At 39.0% G+C, this 22001-nt stretch overlaps 8 protein-coding genes across 8 annotated transcripts in view; all 8 read right to left on the reverse strand.

The window, feature by feature from the left end:
• The window catches only part of pcdh2aa1 (protocadherin 2 alpha a 1), a 202037-nt gene that overhangs the window by 160495 nt on the left and 19541 nt on the right, over positions 1 to 22001 (reverse strand).
• pcdh2aa3 (protocadherin 2 alpha a 3) overlaps positions 1 to 22001 on the reverse strand; it is a 192430-nt gene that overhangs the window by 160495 nt on the left and 9934 nt on the right.
• Positions 206 to 2757, reverse strand: LOC100150033 (protocadherin alpha-7-like). Its single transcript, XM_073922451.1, has one exon. It carries the CDS (start codon positions 2601 to 2603, stop codon positions 225 to 227), a length of 2379 nt encoding a protein of 792 aa, XP_073778552.1. The 5' UTR covers positions 2604 to 2757; the 3' UTR covers positions 206 to 224.
• LOC108192084 (protocadherin alpha-3-like) lies at positions 4158 to 8076 on the reverse strand. Its single transcript, XM_017359043.4, has one exon. It carries the CDS (start codon positions 7860 to 7862, stop codon positions 5460 to 5462), a length of 2403 nt encoding a protein of 800 aa, XP_017214532.2. The 5' UTR covers positions 7863 to 8076; the 3' UTR covers positions 4158 to 5459.
• On the reverse strand, positions 5503 to 11331 carry LOC108192085 (protocadherin alpha-6-like). The gene has a single exon (XM_017359044.3). It carries the CDS (start codon positions 11144 to 11146, stop codon positions 8774 to 8776), a length of 2373 nt encoding a protein of 790 aa, XP_017214533.3. The 5' UTR covers positions 11147 to 11331; the 3' UTR covers positions 5503 to 8773.
• Positions 11564 to 14427, reverse strand: LOC108192086 (protocadherin gamma-A5-like). Its single transcript, XM_017359045.4, has 2 exons — positions 11918 to 14427; positions 11564 to 11581 (listed from the first exon to the last, which is right to left on the reverse strand). Exons 1-2 carry the CDS (start codon positions 14288 to 14290, stop codon positions 11564 to 11566), a joined length of 2391 nt encoding a protein of 796 aa, XP_017214534.2. The 5' UTR covers positions 14291 to 14427.
• Positions 14653 to 17951, reverse strand: LOC101884096 (protocadherin alpha-8-like). Its single transcript, XM_073922467.1, has one exon. The coding sequence runs from the start codon at positions 17769 to 17771 to the stop codon at positions 15396 to 15398; it is 2376 nt and encodes a 791-aa protein (XP_073778568.1). The 5' UTR covers positions 17772 to 17951; the 3' UTR covers positions 14653 to 15395.
• On the reverse strand, positions 19097 to 21768 carry LOC100538188 (protocadherin gamma-A4-like). Its single transcript, XM_009307663.5, has one exon. It carries the CDS (start codon positions 21569 to 21571, stop codon positions 19097 to 19099), a length of 2475 nt encoding a protein of 824 aa, XP_009305938.2. The 5' UTR covers positions 21572 to 21768.

Genomic DNA, 22001 nt, shown 5'->3' on the forward strand with positions numbered 1-22001 from the left:
ATAACGCCATTTTATTAATTATGAACAGTGTTATGTATGCATATTTAACAATACTATGTTTAGCAATTACCAAACTATTAGTTTAAATAATAAATCAACTTGAGAAAAAGGGATAGACTAAGAATGTACCATTTCAAACAAAAACTAAACATCAGATTCAGTACCATGGACAGCAACTGACACCTGTAACACGATTATGTGCATGAAACTAATACACAGACTGTTCAGTCATTTCTTACCTCTCCAGAATCCCTCCTCCTGCGATCTGGTATGACTAGAGTATTCCTATTACTGCCTGGTGCTATAGTCGAGCCGATACTCATTCTGGGTCCAACTAGCATGTAGCGTTTGTCTCCAGATCTGTACTGGATGCTGTGACACAGAGTCCCGTCATAATTTGTGTCCTGTAAATACTTGGACGAATAGTCTGTAGATTTGGAGCACTGCATTACAATCAACACGATGATGCTGATGACGAAAAGCACCGAAACCGAGCCCAAAGTGATGATCAAATAAAATGTCACGTTGTTTTCCTCCTCGTCTTTCTCTGCGTTTTTAACATCAGAAGCTGCAAAAGCCTCTTTGGGCTCCACAACTTTGACAATCACAGTCGCTGTTGCTGAGAGGGAAACGTTCCCATTGTCTTTGACCAGTATGACCAGTTTATGCTGGGCCTCGTCTGTTTCTGTGAATGAGCGAAGGGTCCTTATCTGTCCTGTATAGCGGTCCAAAGCAAAGAGACTGTGCTCACTAACTTCCTGCAGTGAGAATAATAACCAGCCGTTGTATCCTATATCTGCGTCATAGGCTCTGACTTTAGTCACCAAATGACCTGCGTTCACATTACGGGGAATCTCTTCCACACCCTCAGCAGAACCGTTAGCGCTGACTGGATATAAGATCACTGGAACGTTGTCGTTCTGGTCCAGAATAAACACGTTCACTGTCACGTTACTGCTCAGAGATGGACTTCCAGAGTCTGTGGCGAGTATGTGGAACTGAAACTTCTTAATGGCTTCAAAATCAAAACTTTTCAGCGCATTGATGACTCCACTTTCATGGTTAATACTGAGAAAGGAAGACATGTCACTCTCTGTACCATTTCCTCTAACTATCTGATAGGATATCGCAGCATTTTCGTTTAGATCGTTATCTGACGCGCTCACGGAGAATACTGACGCACCAGGCGTGTTGTTTTCCACTAAATACAGCTCAAGGGGATTTCTGTCAAACTCTGGTTTATTGTCATTAACATCAGCCACCTGCACAGTAACAGTTTTAAAAGAGGAGAGAGACGGCTGACCGAGATCACTGGCTTTAATCGTGATTTTATAATCTGACACAACTTCCCTGTCCAACTCACCTTTAGTAATTAAAGAATACATATTTTCCTGCACAGATGGTTTTAACTCGAACGGAACATTATCTGAAAGACTACAAACAACCTTCCCATTAACACCAGAGTCTTTATCTGATACACTAATTAGAGATATCACAGTACCGGGTTTTGAGTTCTCAGGTATGATGTTAGAAAGGGACGTGACGTCAATCTCCGGGTTATTATCATTCTCGTCGGTGATTTTAATAATTACTCTGCAGTCAGTGGTCATCGGCGGCTGTCCTTTATCAGTAGCCTGCACTGTAAGTCTATGTACCTCGTTCTCTTCAAAATCAATTGGCTCTTTAATATTAATTTCGCCAGTTATACTATCTAGGCTAAATATTTCATGCACTTTTCGCCTACTAGTTTTCCCTAGTGTGTATATAACTTCCCCATTTAAACCCTCATCAGAATCAGTGGCGTTTACTCTTGCTATCACTGTCCCTATAGGTGTGTTTTCTGGAATCGTTACTGAATATGTATCTTTAGTACATACAGGGCGATTATCGTTGATATCAAGAACAGTAATAGTAATATTTAAAGTACCTGACTTAGGGGGGACGCCTCCATCCACTGCAGTCAACACAAGTCTATGCTCGGAATTTCTCTCTCTGTCTAAATGTTTAAGCAAAACTAAAATCGGATTCTTTTCCTCTTCGTCGCCGTCTCTCATTTCCAGCTCAAAAAAGCTATTTTTTGCTAATTTATAATGTCGAATTGAATTGCTTCCGATGTCTGGATCTCTTGCAATTTGGAGCTCGAAGCGTGCACCTTCAATTGTGTTCTCAGCCATTTTAAAATGCTGCTCTTTCTCGGGGAAACGAGGACTGTGATCATTCACGTCAGTGATTTCTACTCCAACATAATGTATTTCAAGTGGATTTTCAACTGCGACTTTTAAGTTCACCAAGCATACGCTGTTTCCCTCACACAGCTCTTCTCTATCAATTTTCTTACTGACATACAACTCGCCATTGTTTTGATTTACCTCAAAGAGAGAATCTTTCGATCCAGAGACGATACGGAACCGTCTATCCACCAAAGTATTCGCATCAAGACCCAAATCCTTTGCGATATTCCCCACAGTATATCCCTCAAGTACCTCCTCTGGCACAGAATATCGTATTTGGCTTGAAATCTGCAGCGTGATGCTAAGCTGCGAGAAGAAACACAAAGCCTTCCACCAGAAATCGCATTTGCGTCTTTGTCCTCCGGCTTCCATCGTGAAAACCTCTTTTAAAAAACAAAGAACATGCAATTTGCCACCAGAGTGCGCTTCTTGTTCATGACACCGTGTATTCGTGGTAAAATTGTCGCTTTTAAATAAGAGAGGACAAATCCGTGACACAGAATAAAGCTCCCATCCCAGCGTAAACGAACAAAAAAAGCCATGCGCACAATTCATAATGGGCAGGGCAAAATCTCCCCAGTCAATCCTTATGTAAGGCTGACATCAAATGGTAAAAGCAAGAACTGTTTCAAATGCACATATAATAATTTCTAAAACAAAATAGTGAATATATCTTATTATACAGCGCTTACTGAATGCGACAGGTTTAGTGCCCAGATGAAAAAGAAGTGCTTTTAAATATAATACAAATGTGCTAAAAATGTAGATAGCATGTTTAAACACAATTAGCACAAATAACATACTTACTTAAAGTGCAATTTAAATGTGTTGGTTTGCATTTAATGGATTTATTATAAACTATATACAAGTACATTGGTAAAAAAAACTCGTCATTGCTCTTTTAAAAACTAACTCAAGCTTACTAGTTATGCATTTTAATGTATTTACAGAGAACACACTGATTTTATTCTTTCTTAAAGCATGTTTTGTGTTTACTTTGTTTAAGAATATTGTGAAACGGTGCCGATTTGAGCGTGTTTTAAACATATGCGTGTTATTTGTAATTGTTTTAGACATAATGAAACATATTTTAAATACTGCAAATGAGCACGTGCTTTAGCTTGTATTTCAAAATATTTAGCTTCACACTGTTATGCAATGTTAATTGTCAATTGAAAAAGTTGAAAAATACAATTTTCAAGCATTTAAAAACCGTGCAGTTATTTGTGTTTGTATTGTACTTTTACAGCATATTTTTAAATTTAAATAAAATGCATTCTTCTTTATTATTTTGTTTATTAATGCGGAAATAAAGTAGGTATTGTAGTACTCTGCAAATGTATGGTAAGTATAGTAAGAACACATTAATGTGAAGCTTTGAATATTTTTCACCTGGCCTTAAAATATAATTTAACTAGTTTTAAAATGCATTTCAGCTGTGCTTAAATTGTACTTCATCTGAACTCTGAGCTTATACTATACTTGAATTGGTTTTAAAATGCACTGCATCTGGGTTAAAATACACTTTCTCTAAACTTAAAATATACTTCAGCTGTGTTAAAAATACACTTTAAATGCATTTCTAATATATAATTTAAATGTACTTTAAAAAAATATAGTTTTAAAAGTACACTTTAATTGTAGTTAAAGTATGTCCATTTTAACACAAGTATGTTACAACTTATTTCAAATAGCTTAAATGTAATCTAAAGTATAAATAAAATAACAATTATTATGCTTGGAGTTGTTCCAAAATAACACATTTAATATCCACTTAGTGTAGTACAACTAAAATAGGATAATTACGTCAAAAATACAACTTTCCACCTGGGTGTGGGTGTTTACTTTCATTTATTATTTTATATATATATATATATATATTTTTTTTTTCCATTAATTTTTTTTATTTGATTGTTTGTTTGTTTGTAATGATTGTGTATATCCCACACGCACGTAACTGCTTCGTGCTATATAGTAAACACACCTGCGTGACTGACTGTTAGAGGTGATTTTAGAGTGAGCGTTGCTAGCTTTAAGATAATTTTTCCTCATTGATTTTTGTTCTCCAGCTAAAATAAGGAGTTTGACGTGGTCGACTTGTATATAGATAAAAGTGTATATATTATGCAACGCTATTGTATTTTGAGGTACTAGCAGCCTGGTGTTTTAATAGTGAATTAGCATGGTTTAATTTCATGTAAATGTAAAAGTGTTTCGTAATTCATTCTGTTTTGCAATCCTTTTTATAGTGGATTACATGTGGATGATTGGGGAACTGTAATACTAAAACTATAATATTTTCTATTAGAGGGGTACGAGGTAATAACTATTGCCTGAGAAATCAATGAAATTGTAATTATCTTGAAGAACATTTTAAATAAGGATAGCTATAATAAAATGGAACACTTTCAAATACGAGTGCACCAACATGCATTAAATAATGCTTATCTAATGCACATACAATTGTGAGTTCATGTATAACTCATGAAAAACTAAAACATTTATCAATGATTACTGCATGAGCAATATTTAAACATCAAGTTTAGTTTTTTCACGAGTTATACTTTACTACTGATTATCTGTACATTGGTTAACCATCATTTAATGCATAATAGTGTGCCCATGTTATAAAGTGTTACCAAAAATTTTGTATTGTTGAGAAGTCAAGTCTCTGTCTTTAATCTATTCAAATTAGTTGAGTCATTGATAGTTTTTCATCAACTGACACAACTGTAAAAAGAGCAAAAAATAAAAATAAAATCTCAGCGACTGTGAAGGAGAACGACTTTTCAGAACCACAAACAGCACCAACACACCCGTAATTCATTCATTCGTTCATTCATTTTCTTTTCAGCTTAGTCCTTTTATTATTCTAGGGTAGCCACAGAGGAATGAACTGAGAACTTATTCAGCATATGTTGTACGCAACGGATGCCTTTCCAACTCTGGGAAACATCCATACACACTCACAAACCACAGTCAATTTAGCCTACCCAATTCAACTGTACCGCAAATCTTTGGACTGGGGGAAACCGGAGCACCCGGAGGAAACCCACGCGAACGCATTCCCGTAATAGTAGTAATTATTAAACTGTTATACAAACTTGCACATAATAAAAAAGATACATAAAACAACTGCATGAATAAAATAAACATATAATTTGAATTGATTTAAACTATGAAAAAACTATTTCGCATGTAAAGACTTTGAAAGTTTTAGAAAATACTTTAAGCAAATAATGGCGAACGACTCCGCACAAATGAAAGGGCGCTTACCTCTCCAGAGTCTCTCCTCCTGCGATCTGGTATGACTAGAGTATTCCTATTACTGCCTGGTGCTATAGTCGAGCCGATACTCATTCTGGGTCCAACTAACATGTAGCGTTTGTCTCCAGATCTGTACTGGATGCTGTGACACAGAGTCCCGTCATAATTTGTGTCCTGTAAATACTTGGACGAATAGTCTGTAGATTTGGAGCACTGCATTACAATCAACACGATGATGCTGATGACGAAAAGCACCGAAACCGAGCCCAAAGTGATGATCAAATAAAATGTCACGTTGTTTTCCTCCTCGTCTTTCTCTGCGTTTTTAACATCAGAAGCTGCAAAAGCCTCTTTGGGCTCCACAACTTTGACAATCACAGTCGCTGTTGCTGAGAGGGAAACGTTCCCATTGTCTTTGACCAGTATGACCAGTTTATGCTGGGCCTCGTCTGTTTCTGTGAATGAGCGAAGGGTCCTTATCTGTCCTGTATAGCGGTCCAAAGCAAAGAGACTGTGCTCACTAACTTCCTGCAGTGAGAATAATAACCAGCCGTTGTATCCTATATCTGCGTCATAGGCTCTGACTTTAGTCACCAAATGACCTGCGTTCACATTACGGGGAATCTCTTCCACACCCTCAGCAGAACCGTTAGCGCTGACTGGATATAAGATCACTGGAACGTTGTCGTTCTGATCCAGAATAAACACGTTCACTGTCACGTTACTGCTCAGAGATGGACTTCCAGAGTCTGTGGCGAGCACGTGAAAGTGGGATGTTTTTAACATCTCAAAATCAAAGCTCTTCAGTGAATAAACAACACCTGTCTCAGAATTTATATTCAAGTAAGAGGACATATCAGCCTGTGATCCATCACCTCTAATTATATGATACGATATCACGGCATTTTCAGTAGAGTCTTTATCAGACGCAGAGACTGAAATTATGGACGAACCTGCAGCATTGTTTTCCATCAGGTAAAGATCTAGAGGATTTATGCTAAATTCTGGAGCATTATCATTCACATCAGAAATCTGAACGCTTAGAGTGGTCGATGCAGTCAAAGACGGCTGTCCTAAATCAGAGGCTGTTATTGTAATGTCATACTGTGAGTGAGTCTCTCTGTCTAAGCGATCTTTTGTCACTAAAGAGTACATGTTGTCTTTAAAAGAAGGCTTTAGCTCAAAGGGAACATTTTTATTTAACTGACAAATGACTTTACCGTTTATACCGGCGTCTTTATCGGTCACACTGATCAGAGAAATCACCGTTCCAGGTTTAGAATCTTCAGGAATGTTCTTAGAAAGTGACGTAATCTCAATCTCAGGGCTGTTGTCATTCACATCAATAATCTTAATAACAACTCTGCTGTTTGCAGACATAGATGGATGCCCCTTATCTGATGCTTGAATATCGAGTTTATAAACTTCTGTATCTTCAAAATCCACTGCCCCTTTTACACGTATTTCACCTGTGACCGGATCGAGCTCAAAAACATCATGCTCTTTGCTGTGTAAAGTTGTGAAGCTGTATTCGATATTACTATTCATTCCTTCATCCATATCAGTTGCAATTACTCGAACGACCACAGTGCCAATAAGAGAGTTTTCTTGCAGTGTTGCAGAATATGTGTCTCGACTAAACACGGGGCGGTTGTCATTTATATCGAGAATAGTAATAGTAATGTTAAGAGTGCCTGATTTCGGAGGATTTCCTCCGTCTACTGCTGTTAAAAGCAGTTTGTAAATTGTAGTAATCTCCCTATCAACAGCCTTCTTCAGGACTAAAAACGGCTTCTTATCCTCGTCATTCTCCCTCACTCGAATTTCAAAGTGATCATTAGGACTTAATTTATATGACCGGACCGAATTAGTACCATAATCAGGATCTCTGGCAGCCTGCAACTGATAGTCAGCACCAGGTAGTGTATTTTCGGAAATTCTTAAATGCTGCTCTTTTTCTGGAAATCTAGGAGAATGATCATTTATATCAGATATATCTACTTCTACATAATGAATCTCGAGAGGATTCTCAATAACAGTTTTTAGATTAACCATACAGACACCACTGCCAACACACAGAGACTCTCTGTCGATTTTCTTATGAACATACAAAACGCCATTGTCCTGGTTTATCTGAAAAAGCTCCTCCTTAGATCCAGAAACCACGCGAAACTGTCTGTCCACCAAGCTACTTACTTCAAGACCCAAATCCTTAGCAATATTTCCAACAACGGTTCCTTCTTTGACCTCTTCTGGAACAGAATATCGTATCTGAGCTGAAACCTGCTGTCCGATGATCAGAAAATAAATACACAGAGCAATCCAGCAGTTCTCCCGTCTGCGCCTTTGTCCTCCCGCTTCCATCGCGAGCGATTTGCAGTTGTCCAGAAATAAACGTGCAGGCTATATTTTCGGATATTAAAGTCCGTCTCAGAACGTTTATGGCGAATAAATGATGGAAAACTTACAAAATATGAAATCCATCTTTTTATGATAGCGTCAGAACAGTATATTGTCCTTTCACACCGAGCCCTCAGTGTGTGTGCGTGAGGGGGAAAAGCAATGCAGCCCCTTTTGCACGTCATAATTGTGGGCGGCACGCAATATCCTGGATAATTTCTACAACAACATCGACACCATGTGGTTTGAAATACGTTTTCAAAAGCCAGTCGCAAAATATACAAAAATTAAGGTTTATTTTACGAATTTACAATGTAGATGAAGATTTTAGTTGGCAAATTTCAGTATTTTAAAAACTACCAGTGTTATTTGTTCATAACAATTGAAACAAATCGTAAAAACTTTTTTTAAATGTCTCAGATGTGACAAATGTCTTTGACAATCAACTCTGTTTTGCAACTGCGTGGAGTTTCAGCACCAAACAGGTGAACAGCTCCCTACGGTCAGTGGTTTCTTACAAACACCAAGCACTGAGCAAGATTTCTTTTGTATAACTTCTATAAATTTAAAACATAACCTTGCACATTACAAAGACAGCCACTCCAAATTGCAAAAGGAGCCAAACAGATACCAGCATTCCAAAGCAAATATCTGAATTAAACCTAAAACATAAAGAGGAAAAAGAAAAGAAAAGGCTTAAGCAGCGACTACATAGACACACAGCAGCGACACACCCACCACAGAGAGGAGTCAGCTGACCGATGACACGCTTTCCCCTATTCTCGCATGGCCTTTTATAAATCTACTAATAAGTCCTAGATAGTTTCATGCATAACATCCGCTACATAAACATAACTGTGCGACTGTTATAGGATTTAATGGGTTATTCTTACCTCTCCAGAGTCCCTCCTCCTGCGATCTGGTATGACTAGAGTATTCCTATTACTGCCTGGTGCTATAGTAGAGCCGATACTCATTCTGGGTCCGACTAACATGTAGCGTTTGTCTCCAGATCTGTACTGGATGCTGTGACACAGAGTCCCGTCATAATTTGTGTCCTGTAAATACTTGGACGAATAGTCTGTAGATTTGGAGCACTGCATTACAATCAACACGATGATGCTGATGACGAAAAGCACCGAAACCGAGCCCAAAGTGATGATCAAATAAAATGTCACGTTGTTTTCCTCCTCGTCTTTCTCTGCTTTTTTAACATCAGAAGCTGCAAAAGCCTCTTTGGGCTCCACAACTTTGACAATCACAGTCGCTGTTGCTGAGAGGGAAACGTTCCCATTGTCTTTGACCAGTATGACCAGTTTATGCTGGGCCTCGTCTGTTTCTGTGAATGAGCGAAGGGTCCTTATTTGTCCTGTATAGCGGTCCAAAGCAAAGAGACTGTGCTCACTAACTTCCTGCAGTGAGAATAATAACCAGCCGTTGTATCCTATATCTGCGTCATAGGCTCTGACTTTAGTCACCAAATGACCTGCGTTCACATTACGGGGAATCTCTTCCACACCCTCAGCAGAACCGTTAGCGCTGACTGGATATAAGATCACTGGAACGTTGTCGTTCTGGTCCAGAATAAACACGTTCACTGTCACGTTACTGCTCAGAGATGGACTTCCAGAGTCTGTGGCGAGCACGTGAAAGTGGAATGTTTTTAACATCTCAAAATCAAAGCTCTTCAGCGAATAAACAACACCTGTCTCAGAATTAATATTCAAGTAAGAGGACATATCAGTCTGTGATCCATCACCTCTAATTATATGATACGATATCACGGCATTTTCAGCAGAGTCTTTATCAGACGCAGAGACTGAAATTATGGACGAACCTGCAGCATTGTTTTCCATCAGGTAAAGATCTAGAGGATTTATGCTAAATTCTGGAGCATTATCATTCACATCAGAAATCTGAACGCTTAGAGTGGTCGATGCAGTCAAAGACGGCTGTCCTAAATCAGAGGCTGTTATTGTAATGTCATACTGTGAGTGAGTCTCTCTGTCTAAGCGATCTTTTGTCACTAAAGAGTACATGTTGTCTTTAAAAGAAGGCTTTAGCTCAAAGGGAACATTTTTATTTAACTGACAAATGACTTTACCGTTTATCCCGGCGTCTTTATCGGTCACACTGATCAGAGAAATCACCGTTCCAGGTTTACAATCTTCAGGAATGTTCTTAGAAAGTGACGTAATCTCAATCTCAGGGCTGTTGTCATTCACATCAATAATCTTAATAACAACTCTAGATTTTGCAAACATTGGTGGATGCCCCTTATCTGAGGCCTGAATATCAAGTTTATAAACTTCTGTATCTTCAAAATCCACTGCCCCTTTTACACGTATCTCACCTGTGACCTGATCAAGCTCAAAAACCTCCTGTACTTTGAGGTTTAACTTTGCAAAACTGTATTCGATATCGCCGTTCAGTCCCTCGTCCTTATCAGTTGCGTTTACTTTAAGAACAACAGTGTCAATAACAGAGTTTTCTTGTAATGTTGCAGAATATGTTTCTCGACTAAACACAGGTCGATTATCATTTATATCGAGAATAGTAATAGTAATGTTAAGAGCGCCAGATTTCGGCGGATTTCCTCCGTCTACTGCTGTTAAAAGCAGGTTGTATGCTGTTGTAATCTCCCTATCAACAGCCTTCTTCAGAACTAAAAAGGGCACTTTATCCTCATCATTCTCTCTCACTTGAATTTCAAAATTATCATTAGGGGTTAATTTATATGACCGGACTGAATTACTCCCAGAATCAGCATCTCTGGCAGCCTGTAGCTGATAATCAGCTCCAGGTTGTGTATTTTCATAAATTCTCAGGCGCTCCTCTTTCTCGGAAAATATCGGAGAGTGGTCGTTTATATCTAAAATCTCCACCTCTACATAATGCATCTCCAAAGGATTTTCGATAAGAGTTTTTAAATTAACCATACAGACACCACTGCCAACACACAGAGACTCTCTGTCGATTTTCTTATGAACGTACAAAACGCCATTGTCCTGATTTATCTGAAAAAGCTCCTCCTTAGATCCTGAAACGATTCGAAACTGTCTGTCCACCAAGCTACTTACTTCAAGACCCAAATCCTTAGCAATATTTCCAACAACGGTTCCTTCTTTGACCTCTTCTGGAACAGAATATCGTATCTGAGCTGAAACCTGCTCTTCGATGATCAGAAAATAAATACACAGAGCAATGCAGCAGTTCTCCCGTCTGTGCCTTTGTCCTCCCGCTTCCATCGCGAGCGAAAAGAAAATAATATCTCCAGAAGAAAATGTATATTTCCTTGGATATCAGAGACCGTAGTACGTTGCTTATGGCAACAATATCATGAGTAAAAACATAAAATAAAATACCTGAAATCAGTTTATATTCAGCATCTCAGTACAGCGCATTGTCCATACCCAGTCTCCCGTGTGTGTGCGAAAAAAATCAGCATTGCTCGCGTCATCATCTGAGGCAGGACTTAACATAGCCGACTGGATCAAAACTAAAGCGACACTGACATCATGTGGCTCAAAATGCTTGATTGTGCACAAGAACGTCTGTTATTAAACCTTTAAAAAGTAGGCCTATACTAAATATTGAAATCTGCATTAAGTACGCTTAATATTTTTCCACTTTTTCACGACTAACAATATTTTAAATATGTACTCTTAATATCCACGATGAGTCTTTTAGACAGGTTTTAAAGTCGTGGAATGTCAAACAATTTCTCAAGGAATGTCTCTCATTTCAGCACCAACGAATTGAACAGCTCCGTGTTTGTGCTGTTACTTAGTGATCAGACAGAGTCAGTCAAAGTATGCCGAAAGCATAACTCTGCACAAAATTATATATATATATATATATATATATATATATATATATATATATATATATATATATATATATATATATATATATATATATATATATATATATATATAACTACATAACTACAATTAAGGGGTATAACAACTTTAAAAGAAACGTGGTGAAGTAATCAAAATAAATCTGTTGTTTCTTACCTCTCCAGAGTCTCTCCTCCTGCGATCTGGTATGACTAGAGTATTCCTATTACTGCCTGGTGCTATAGTAGAGCCGATACTCATTCTGGGTCCAACTAGCATGTAGCGTTTGTCTCCAGATCTGTACTGGATGCTGTGACACAGAGTCCCGTCATAATTTGTGTCCTGTAAATACTTGGACGAATAGTCTGTAGATTTGGAGCACTGCATTACAATCAACACGATGATGCTGATGACGAAAAGCACCGAAACCGAGCCCAAAGTGATGATCAAATAAAATGTCACGTTGTTTTCCTCCTCGTCTTTCTCTGCGTTTTTAACGTCAAAAGCTGCAAATGCCTCTTTGGGCTCCACAACTTTGACAATCACAGTCGCTGTTGCTGAGAGGGAAACGTTCCCATTGTCTTTGACCAGTATGACCAGTTTATGCTGGGCCTCGTCTGTTTCTGTGAATGAGCGAAGGGTCCTTATCTGTCCTGTATAGCGGTCCAAAGCAAAGAGACTGTGCTCACTAACTTCCTGCAGTGAGAATAATAACCAGCCGTTGTATCCTATATCTGCGTCATAGGCTCTGACTTTAGTCACCAAATGACCTGCGTTCACATTACGGGGAATCTCTTCCACACCCTCAGCAGAACCGTTAGCGCTGACTGGATATAAGATCACTGGAACGTTGTCGTTCTGGTCCAGAATAAACACGTTCACTGTCACGTTACTGCTCAGAGATGGACTTCCAGAGTCTGTGGCGAGCACGTGAAAGTGAAACTTCTTTACTGTTTCAAAGTCAAAACGCTTCAGTGCGTGAATAACACCAGTTTCGGAATTTATATTCATAACAGTTGACATATCAGTATGTGTTCCTCCTCCTCTAATAATGTGATAAGTTATGGCAGCGTTTTCATTAATATCTTTGTCTGAGGCACTGACCGAAAATATAGAAGCGCCTGGAGGATTGTTCTCAGTTAAGTAAAGCTCTAGAGGATTTGAAGAAAACTCTGGGATGTTATCATTTACATCTGACACCTGCACAAGCATGCTTTTATAGGTTGACAAGGGCGGGTTTCCTAAATCTGTTGCTGTTATTTTTATATCATATTCCGGCACTAGCTCTCGATCTAATCGCTCTTTCGTTACAAGAGAATACATGTTTTCCTGAATTGACGGCTTTAACTCAAATGGTACATTGTCAGAAAGGCTACAAACAACTTTCCCGTTAATTCCAGAATCTTTATCGCTTACACTGATGAGGGAAATAACTGTTCCAACTTTTGCATCCTCCATAACTACATTAGAAAGAGAGGTTACTTGTATTTCTGGTTTATTATCATTCACATCTTCAACTTTAATGATAAGCTGGCAGTCGGTGTTAAGAGGAGGGACACCTTTGTCTGATGCTCTTATTATCAAACTGTATATTTCATTTTCTTCAAAGTCGATCAAACCTTTAACTTGTATTTCCCCCGACTTTCGGTCTAAGTTAAATATATCGAGCACTTTTGGTTTCATGTTTCTACCGTATGTGTATTCTACTTCACCATTGATACCGCTATCTGCATCACTTGCATTCATAATTGTAACTACAGTATCCATCGCTGCATTTTCCCGCAGTGTTATAGTTGTAGTGTCACTACTGCATATGGGGCGGTTATCATTTACATCCAAAACAAAGACGGTGATGTTAAGAGTGCCTGATTTTGGTGGAGCTCCACCATCTACTGCAGTCAACAATAGTCTGTGCATTTCAGTGGTTTCCCTGTCTAATGCTTTCTGTAACACTAAGAAAGGAGTTTTATCCCCATATACACTGTCTTTGATTTCCAAATCAAAATGTGCATTTTTACTCAGCTGGTAAAATCGCACTGAGTTCACCCCCACATCCAGATCTCGAGCAGTTTGTAGTTCAAATCGGGTTCCAGTTACTGTGTTTTCCCAAACCTCAAGATATAAATCTTTATCATGGAAAGATGGGGAGTGATCGTTCACATCTGTTATTTCAACCTCAACATAATGGACTTCGAGAGGCTTTTCGACAACTACCTTCAAATTAAACAAGCAGGCGGCATTTCCATCACACACCTGCTCTCTGTCAATCTGCTTACTCACATATAAGACACCATTGTTCTGATTTACCTCAAAGAGCGCGTCATTTGATCCAGAAACGATGCGAAATCGCCTGTCCGCCAATGCACTGACATCAAGACCTAAATCCTTAGCACAATTTCCAACAACAGATCCCTCTTTCACTTCTTCTGGAACAGTGTATCTTATCTGCGCAGACGCTTGCTGTCCAAAGCACACGAGCGAAAACAGAAAAATCCAGCAGCACTCCCATCCGCGCCTTTGTCCTCCAGAATCCATTGCGAGCGTTTTCATGCGCCGTTATTCAAGAGTCCAATACATTCTGCGCGATTATACACTACACTATGATCGAAGCCATATCACGGAAATCAAAACCTACATGTAAAACAGGTTTAAACGACGCGTCTGACTGAAGATCAGCTCACGAATGCAAGGAACAATACATCCCGTTCCACGTCATCATCAGAGGCAGGTCCTATCTGATTCACATTATTAGTGCAACAGTGACATCGAGTGGTCCACAAATACACAATCCATAAAAACTCTTCAGTAAACCCACCTACTACGTAAAAAAAACTTAAAATAATTGCACGCAGTGTCATAATAGCTTGTGTAAGACTTTAATTTTAGATTATTTTTGTTGTTGAAATGTTATGTAGATGATAACTAAAATATAATTCCTGCAAAATTTGTTGTTCATATTCATGTATGGCAAAATAATTTCTGATGCTTTATTATGTAAAATTTGTGACATGTTTCTTTAATGCTCGCGTTTTGCCTTTGCATTGTTTTGTTTTTGCATTGCCTTCTCGCTAGAAGTGTCCACATACCGCCTGTTGTCAGTTAAAATAAGCCTTTCTTCGTGTGCCCAAGCGCTGTATGATACACATTTAAAGGGTTTGTAAGGATGCAGAATGAATCATTCGGATTTTTGTACCTCCGTTTAAATAAACGCGCATTTGTTTACGGATTTGTCTGACATTGTGACGAGTAAAAATTCCACGTCCCTGCCAAGCGAATAAATATATATTTCGCAGCTACAACTTGCATGCTGCTCCATATAATAAAGTGTCTACATATTACTCAAAACAAATTAAATATGTGAGCAGAATAAAAACACCTTTAAATGTAGCACAATCCTAAGCAACCGCAACACATTTCAGCACCAGCACAGTGGACAGCTCCTTCTATAAAGTCACTACTTCGTATAACTGTGAATGTTGATAAATAAGTGTGCACATGCATTACATGCAGAGCAAAACAATCATTGGAATTATTAAATTGCTATTTATTAGGGTCTTTAATTGTGTGATAAACACATTTTGCAGAGTGTTAAAAGGTTAAGTAACTGTGCACACGAAAGTAAATACAAAAAACGAACACAACAATAGTTTAAATTTTAATCAGCGATCCTTACCTCTCCAGAGTCCCTCCTCCTGCGATCTGGTATGACTAGAGTATTCCTATTACTGCCTGGTGCTATAGTAGAGCCGATACTCATTCTGGGTCCAACTAACATGTAGCGTTTGTCTCCAGATCTGTACTGGATGCTGTGACACAGAGTCCCGTCATAATTTGTGTCCTGTAAATACTTGGAAGAATAGTCTGTAGATTTGGAGCACTGCATTACAATCAACACGATGATGCTGATGACGAAAAGCACCGAAACCGAGCCCAAAGTGATGATCAAATAAAATGTCACGTTGTTTTCCTCCTCGTCTTTCTCTGCGTTTTTAACATCAGAAGCTGCAAAAGCCTCTTTGGGCTCCACAACTTTGACAATCACAGTCGCTGTTGCTGAGAGGGAAACGTTCCCATTGTCTTTGACCAGTATGACCAGTTTATGCTGGGCCTCGTCTGTTTCTGTGAATGAGCGAAGGGTCCTTATCTGTCCTGTATAGCGGTCCAAAGCAAAGAGACTGTGCTCACTAACTTCCTGCAGTGAGAATAATAACCAGCCGTTGTATCCTATATCTGCGTCATAGGCTCTGACTTTAGTCACCAAATGACCTGCGTTCACATTACGGGGAATCTCTTCCACACCCTCAGCAGAACCGTTAGCGCTGACTGGATATAAGATCACTGGAACGTTGTCGTTCTGATCCAGAATAAACACGTTCACTGTCACGTTACTGCTCAGAGATGGACTTCCAGAGTCTGTGGCGAGTATGTGGAACTGAAACTTCTTTACTGTTTCAAAGTCGAAGCTTTTCAGAGCACTAATAACTCCCGTTTCAGAATTTATATTAAGGAATGAGCTCATATCGCCTTGTGTCTGATCGCCTCTTATAATCTGATACACAATAACAGCGTTTTCATTTTTGTCTTTGTCAGTGGCGCTCACAGAGAATATGGACTGTCCGGGTGGATTATTCTCAAATAAATAAACTTCAAGAGGGCTGTGGGAAAACTGGGGTGTATTATCGTTCACATCAGACACGTCTATACTTAAAGATTTGGTTGCAGAAAGAGCTGGGTTGCCCAAATCAGTAGCTGTTATTGTAATGTCATAATGAGACGCAAACTCGCGGTCTAAACTCTCTTTAGTTACCAGAGAGTACATGTTCTGCTGCACGTAAGGTTTTAACTCGAATGGTGAATTTTCTGATAAGCTACAAATAACTTTACCATTTATTCCTGAATCTTTGTCTGTAATGCTAATGAGAGAAATGACTGTTCCTGGTTTTGCGTCCTCAGAAACAATATTAGAAAGAGACGTAACGTCAATCTCAGGCTCATTATCATTTACATCTATAATTTTGATGATAACTCTGCAGTCGGTATTTAGTGGAGGACGTCCTTTATCAGATGCCATGATGTTCAGACTATAAATTTCATTTTCTTCAAAATCTATTTTTCCTTTTACTCGTATTTCACCAGTCACTTTATCCAACTCAAACATATCATGCACTTTACGCTGTACATTTCTGCCGTAAGTATATTCCACTTCTCCATTAACGCCTTCATCTGGGTCAGTTGCGTTAACAAATGTAACCCTGAAACCGGGAGACGCGTTCTCTTTTAAAGTAATAGTGTATGTGTCTCGGTTGCAAATTGGCCGGTTGTCATTTACATCGAGGACTGTGACTGTAATATTTAATGTGCCTGATTTTGGAGGATTTCCACCATCAACTGCAGTCAATGTTAAGAGGTGTTTCTCTTTATTCTCCCTATCTAGGGGTTTCTGTAAGAGTAGAAAGGGACTTTTATCCCCGTATTCACTGTCTCTTGTTTCTATGTCAAAATTATCATTTTGTAAGAGCCGATAAGACCGGATAGAATTAACACCGACATCCAAATCTCGTGCGGTAGGGACACCAAATCGAGTGCCTTTTAATGTGTTCTCTGCTATTTCAATATGCAAGTCTTTTTCTGGAAATGAAGGCGAGTGATCATTTACATCTGTTATCTCAACCTCAACATAGTGAACCTCGAGTGGATTTTCAACAGCAATCTTTAAATTCAGCACACACGCAGCATTGCCATCACAAATCTCCTCTCGGTCGATTTGCTTATGAACAAACAGGATGCCATTGTTCTGATTTACCTGGAAAAAGCTGTCCCTGGATCCAGAAACGATACGAAATTTTCTGTGCTCTAATGAACTTACATCAAGACCGAGATCCTTAGCGATATTCCCCACATGTGTTCCTTCTTTCACCTCCTCCGGAACCGAATATCTGATCTGTGCTGAAACGCGCTGCATACAACGCAGGATCAAACACAAAGCAATCCACCAGCTCCACAATCTGCGCCTTTGTCTATCCTTAGCCATCGCGAGCGATTAAAGGTAGAGTAGTCCAGAACCAGACATGTATCGTTCGTGAATTACGCACAAAAAGATAAACGATTTAGAGTCAGCATTCAGCTAAACCGTGCAAAGGGTGTGCTATGGCGTGAAGCTACCGTAAACATAATTTCCTCGGCTCACACTGGCCCTAAAATGTAGAGAACTAAACAGGACTGCGCATGTCACCATGTAGGGCAGGGCAAAATGCTCCAATATAGAGCAATGCTGACACCGAGCGGTCCATTGTTTAGTTCAAACAAAATCTTAATCCTTTAAATAATACTGAAGGTTTAGGAGCTCTGCGGATGCAGAGTAAAATGTCACATTCACTCATGAGCAAAAGTATTAAATGTTTTTTAAGTGAATGTTTCATTATATAAGTGAATATCTTTATGCAGAGAGAGAGAGAGAGAGAGAGAGAGAGAGATAGCATATGATTTGCAAAACTTTCCTTTATAAATAAATACGATGAAATTAACAAACATTATTTATGTAGGTATTCCAAAATAATGCCTGAACTCTGTATTTGAGAAGTTATTTGGAACTTAAATTGTAAATTAAATACATAAATTTAACAATATAACACGTATAAAAAGTTTGTAAGGTATAGGCGATTAAGCGGAGAAAATAAAAACAAAAGACACCAAATGTGGGATGAAAACATTGTGAACCGATCACTTTATTAAACTCATCAGAATCATTTCTTAATTGGGAAAACCACCACGTCAACTCCAGCTCAGAGCTCTTAAAGGGGAAACACATCACGAATAACTCGTGAATTCCCTCACATGTATAAATGTATGCCGCCACAGTACAAGTATTTTCAAAATTAGTTTTAAAATATGACCGAAGTATACTGTTACCATCTAATTTCAGCGCCGGTATAGATCATTATTATTATTATTATTATTATTATTATTATTATTATTATTATTATTATTATTTACAAAATACCTTTTGACGACTAAAGGGGAAGTCTTGATATCAAAAACAAGTTGTTTTACCATATTTAAGGGTAACTAAAAATATATTTTTGAACAAGCCTGTTCTCAAGAAACTCTAGTTTCAGCACCAAGGAAGCGAACAGCTCCCTGCGATCCGTACTTATAATACAAACAACACATTGAGAAGGTTTTTGTATTATAGGAAAACTACTTTGTTAACAGAAAAAACATTTGCAGCTTCTCGAAAAAAATAAATAAAACATGATTACTCCAAGTTAAACTGTAATTTCAGTACCAGAAGAGCGAATGATCAGGTTACTTAAAAACACAACCAGGCAAAGCCCGAAAAAAAATCACGATATAAAATCATTGGCAATGGCAAGACAAAAGTTCAGCAAAAATCACACCTAATGATTTTGAAAATATAAATAATCGAATTATAACGACAGAATGTAAAAATATATATATTTGACAGGTTATTCTTACCTCTCCAGAGTCTCTCCTCCTGCGATCTGGTATGACTAGAGTATTCCTATTACTGCCTGGTGCTATAGTAGAGCCGATACTCATTCTGGGTCCAACTAACATGTAGCGTTTGTCTCCAGATCTGTACTGGATGCTGTGACACAGAGTCCCGTCATAATTTGTGTCCTGTAAATACTTGGACGAATAGTCTGTAGATTTGGAGCACTGCATTACAATCAACACGATGATGCTGATGACGAAAAGCACCGAAACCGAGCCCAAAGTGATGATCAAATAAAATGTCACGTTGTTTTCCTCCTCGTCTTTCTCTGCGTTTTTAACATCAGAAGCTGCAAAAGCCTCTTTGGGCTCCACAACTTTGACAATCACAGTCGCTGTTGCTGAGAGGGAAACGTTCCCATTGTCTTTGACCAGTATGACCAGTTTATGCTGGGCCTCGTCTGTTTCTGTGAATGAGCGAAGGGTCCTTATCTGTCCTGTATAGCGGTCCAAAGCAAAGAGACTGTGCTCACTAACTTCCTGCAGTGAGAATAATAACCAGCCGTTGTATCCTATATCTGCGTCATAGGCTCTGACTTTAGTCACCAAATGACCTGCGTTCACATTACGGGGAATCTCTTCCACACCCTCAGCAGAACCGTTAGCGCTGACTGGATATAAGATCACTGGAACGTTGTCGTTCTGATCCAGAATAAACACGTTCACTGTCACGTTACTGCTCAGAGATGGACTTCCAGAGTCTGTGGCGAGCACGTGAAAGTGAAACTTTTTAACTACTTCAAAATCAAATCGGTTTAACGCGTAAATAACCCCTGTCTCGGAGTTAATGTTTAAGTAAGATGCCATATCATTTTGCGCGGAGTCACTTTTAATAATACTGTATATAATCATTGCGTTTTTATCTAAATCCTTATCAGATGCTGTCACGGATAGTATGGCGGCCCCAGGCGCGTTGTTTTCCATTAAATATATCTCCATCGGGTCATGAGAAAATTCAGGTGGGTTATCATTAACATCTGACACCTGCACGCTTAGAGATTTAAAGGAGGACAAAGGAGGTTGTCCTAAATCAGTGACTGATATTGTTATGTCATAATGAGACATGAGTTCTCGATCTAGTTTTCCCTTAGTCACAAGGGAATAAACATTTTCTTGAAATGATGGTTTCAGCTCAAAGGGTGCATTGTCAGAGACACTTGGTACTGTCTTTCCATTTATACCAGAGTCTTTGTCACTGATGCTGATTAACGAAATTAGAGTACCAGGTTTAGAATCTTCAGAAACTATACTGGAAAGCGACGTGAGGTCTATTTCAGGTGCGTTATCATTTATATCAATAATTTTAATGATAACGACAGATTCCGCTGCTAATGGTGGCTGGCCTTTATCAGATGCCTGCACGTCTAACTTATACACGTCTGTTTCCTCAAAGTCTAGTTCACCTTTAATTTGAATCTCTCCTGTTGAACTATGTAATATAAAAAGATTTTGCACTGTACGTTTTAGGTTCCTTCCAAATGTATACTCTACTACTCCATTTGAGCCCTCGTCCAAGTCGGTTGCGTTAAGTTTTAGCAATACTGTTCCGATTGCAGCATTTTCTTTTACTGTTACAGCATAAGACTCTTGACTGAATACAGGTCGGTTGTCATTAACATCAAGCACAGTAACAATTACATTAAGATTCCCTGACCGTGGAGGATTTCCACCATCGACTGCAGTAAGTATTAATCTATGCTCTGCGGCTTTTTCACGATCAAGAGCTTTCTTTAAAACCAAAAGCGGTATTTTTTCGCCATGTCTGTCATTTGTCTCCACTTCGAAATGCTCATTCTGACTCAGTTTATACGACCTGACGTTATTCACGGCCGTATCAGCATCCCGTGCTGCCTGTATTTGGAAACGCGTCCCTGTGGGTGTGTGCTCTGCAATCTCAAAATGCTGCTCCTCTTCAGTAAATGTGGGCGAATTATCATTAACATCGGTTATCTCCACCACGACGTAATGTATTTCTAAAGGATCTTCGACCACCATTTTCAGATTAATCAAGCATGCGCCGTTTCCATCACAGAGCTCCTCTCTGTCAATGTTCTTATGGACATATAACACGCCATTGTTTTGATTTACCTGAAAAAGCGCGTCCTTAGATCCAGACACGATGCGAAACCTCCGGTTAGCTAAAGCGCTGACATCAAGGCCAAGATCCTTAGCAATATGCCCTACAACAGATCCTTCTTTCGATTCCTCCGGAACAGAATATCTTATCTGGCCTGAAACATGTTGTCCGAAGCACAAAGAGAGGCACAGAGAAATCCACAAGCACTCCCATCCGCGCCTTTGTCCTCCGGGTTCCATTGCAAGTGTTTCTAGCACCGTTACTCGAATATTCAATATATTCTAGCTGATTATACGCCACAATTTAGTGTTAAATGCATCGTGGAAAAAAATATTAACCGTAAATACTGTTAGCACAGCATATTGCTGTTATGCTGCCCATAAGCTCGCGAATGGTTCCTCGTAAATGTGAGGGGAAAATACAGCCCTTTCACGTCACCGTCAGGGCAGGGCTAAATCTGTTCCACATTACTAGGGCAACAGTGGCATCGCGTGGTCCACAGAAAGACAAGTTCACATATTTTCCATTATGATTTTTGTACAAAACAACAATAAAAACCGCATCTAAGCACAAAACTTACACAACAGACTCGCTTTTATAAAATACGCAACGCACAAAGCAGCGTGAGTAGGAGTGTGTGAGCATAATAGATGCGCAATTAATACATAA

The sequence above is a fragment of the Danio rerio genome, chromosome 14, assembly GCF_049306965.1.
Source record: "Danio rerio strain Tuebingen ecotype United States chromosome 14, GRCz12tu, whole genome shotgun sequence".
In the NCBI taxonomy this organism is placed as follows: Eukaryota; Metazoa; Chordata; class Actinopteri; order Cypriniformes; family Danionidae; genus Danio; species Danio rerio.

Coding starts and splice junctions, on each gene's coding strand:
- LOC100150033 (XM_073922451.1), bottom strand. CDS start 2,603: ATGGAAGCCGGAGGACAAAGACGCAAATGCGATTTCTGGTGGAAGGCT.
- LOC108192084 (XM_017359043.4), bottom strand. CDS start 7,862: ATGGAAGCGGGAGGACAAAGGCGCAGACGGGAGAACTGCTGGATTGCT.
- LOC108192085 (XM_017359044.3), bottom strand. CDS start 11,146: ATGGAAGCGGGAGGACAAAGGCACAGACGGGAGAACTGCTGCATTGCT.
- LOC108192086 (XM_017359045.4), bottom strand. CDS start 14,290: ATGAAAACGCTCGCAATGGATTCTGGAGGACAAAGGCGCGGATGGGAG.
- LOC101884096 (XM_073922467.1), bottom strand. CDS start 17,771: ATGGCTAAGGATAGACAAAGGCGCAGATTGTGGAGCTGGTGGATTGCT.
- LOC100538188 (XM_009307663.5), bottom strand. CDS start 21,571: ATGGAACCCGGAGGACAAAGGCGCGGATGGGAGTGCTTGTGGATTTCT.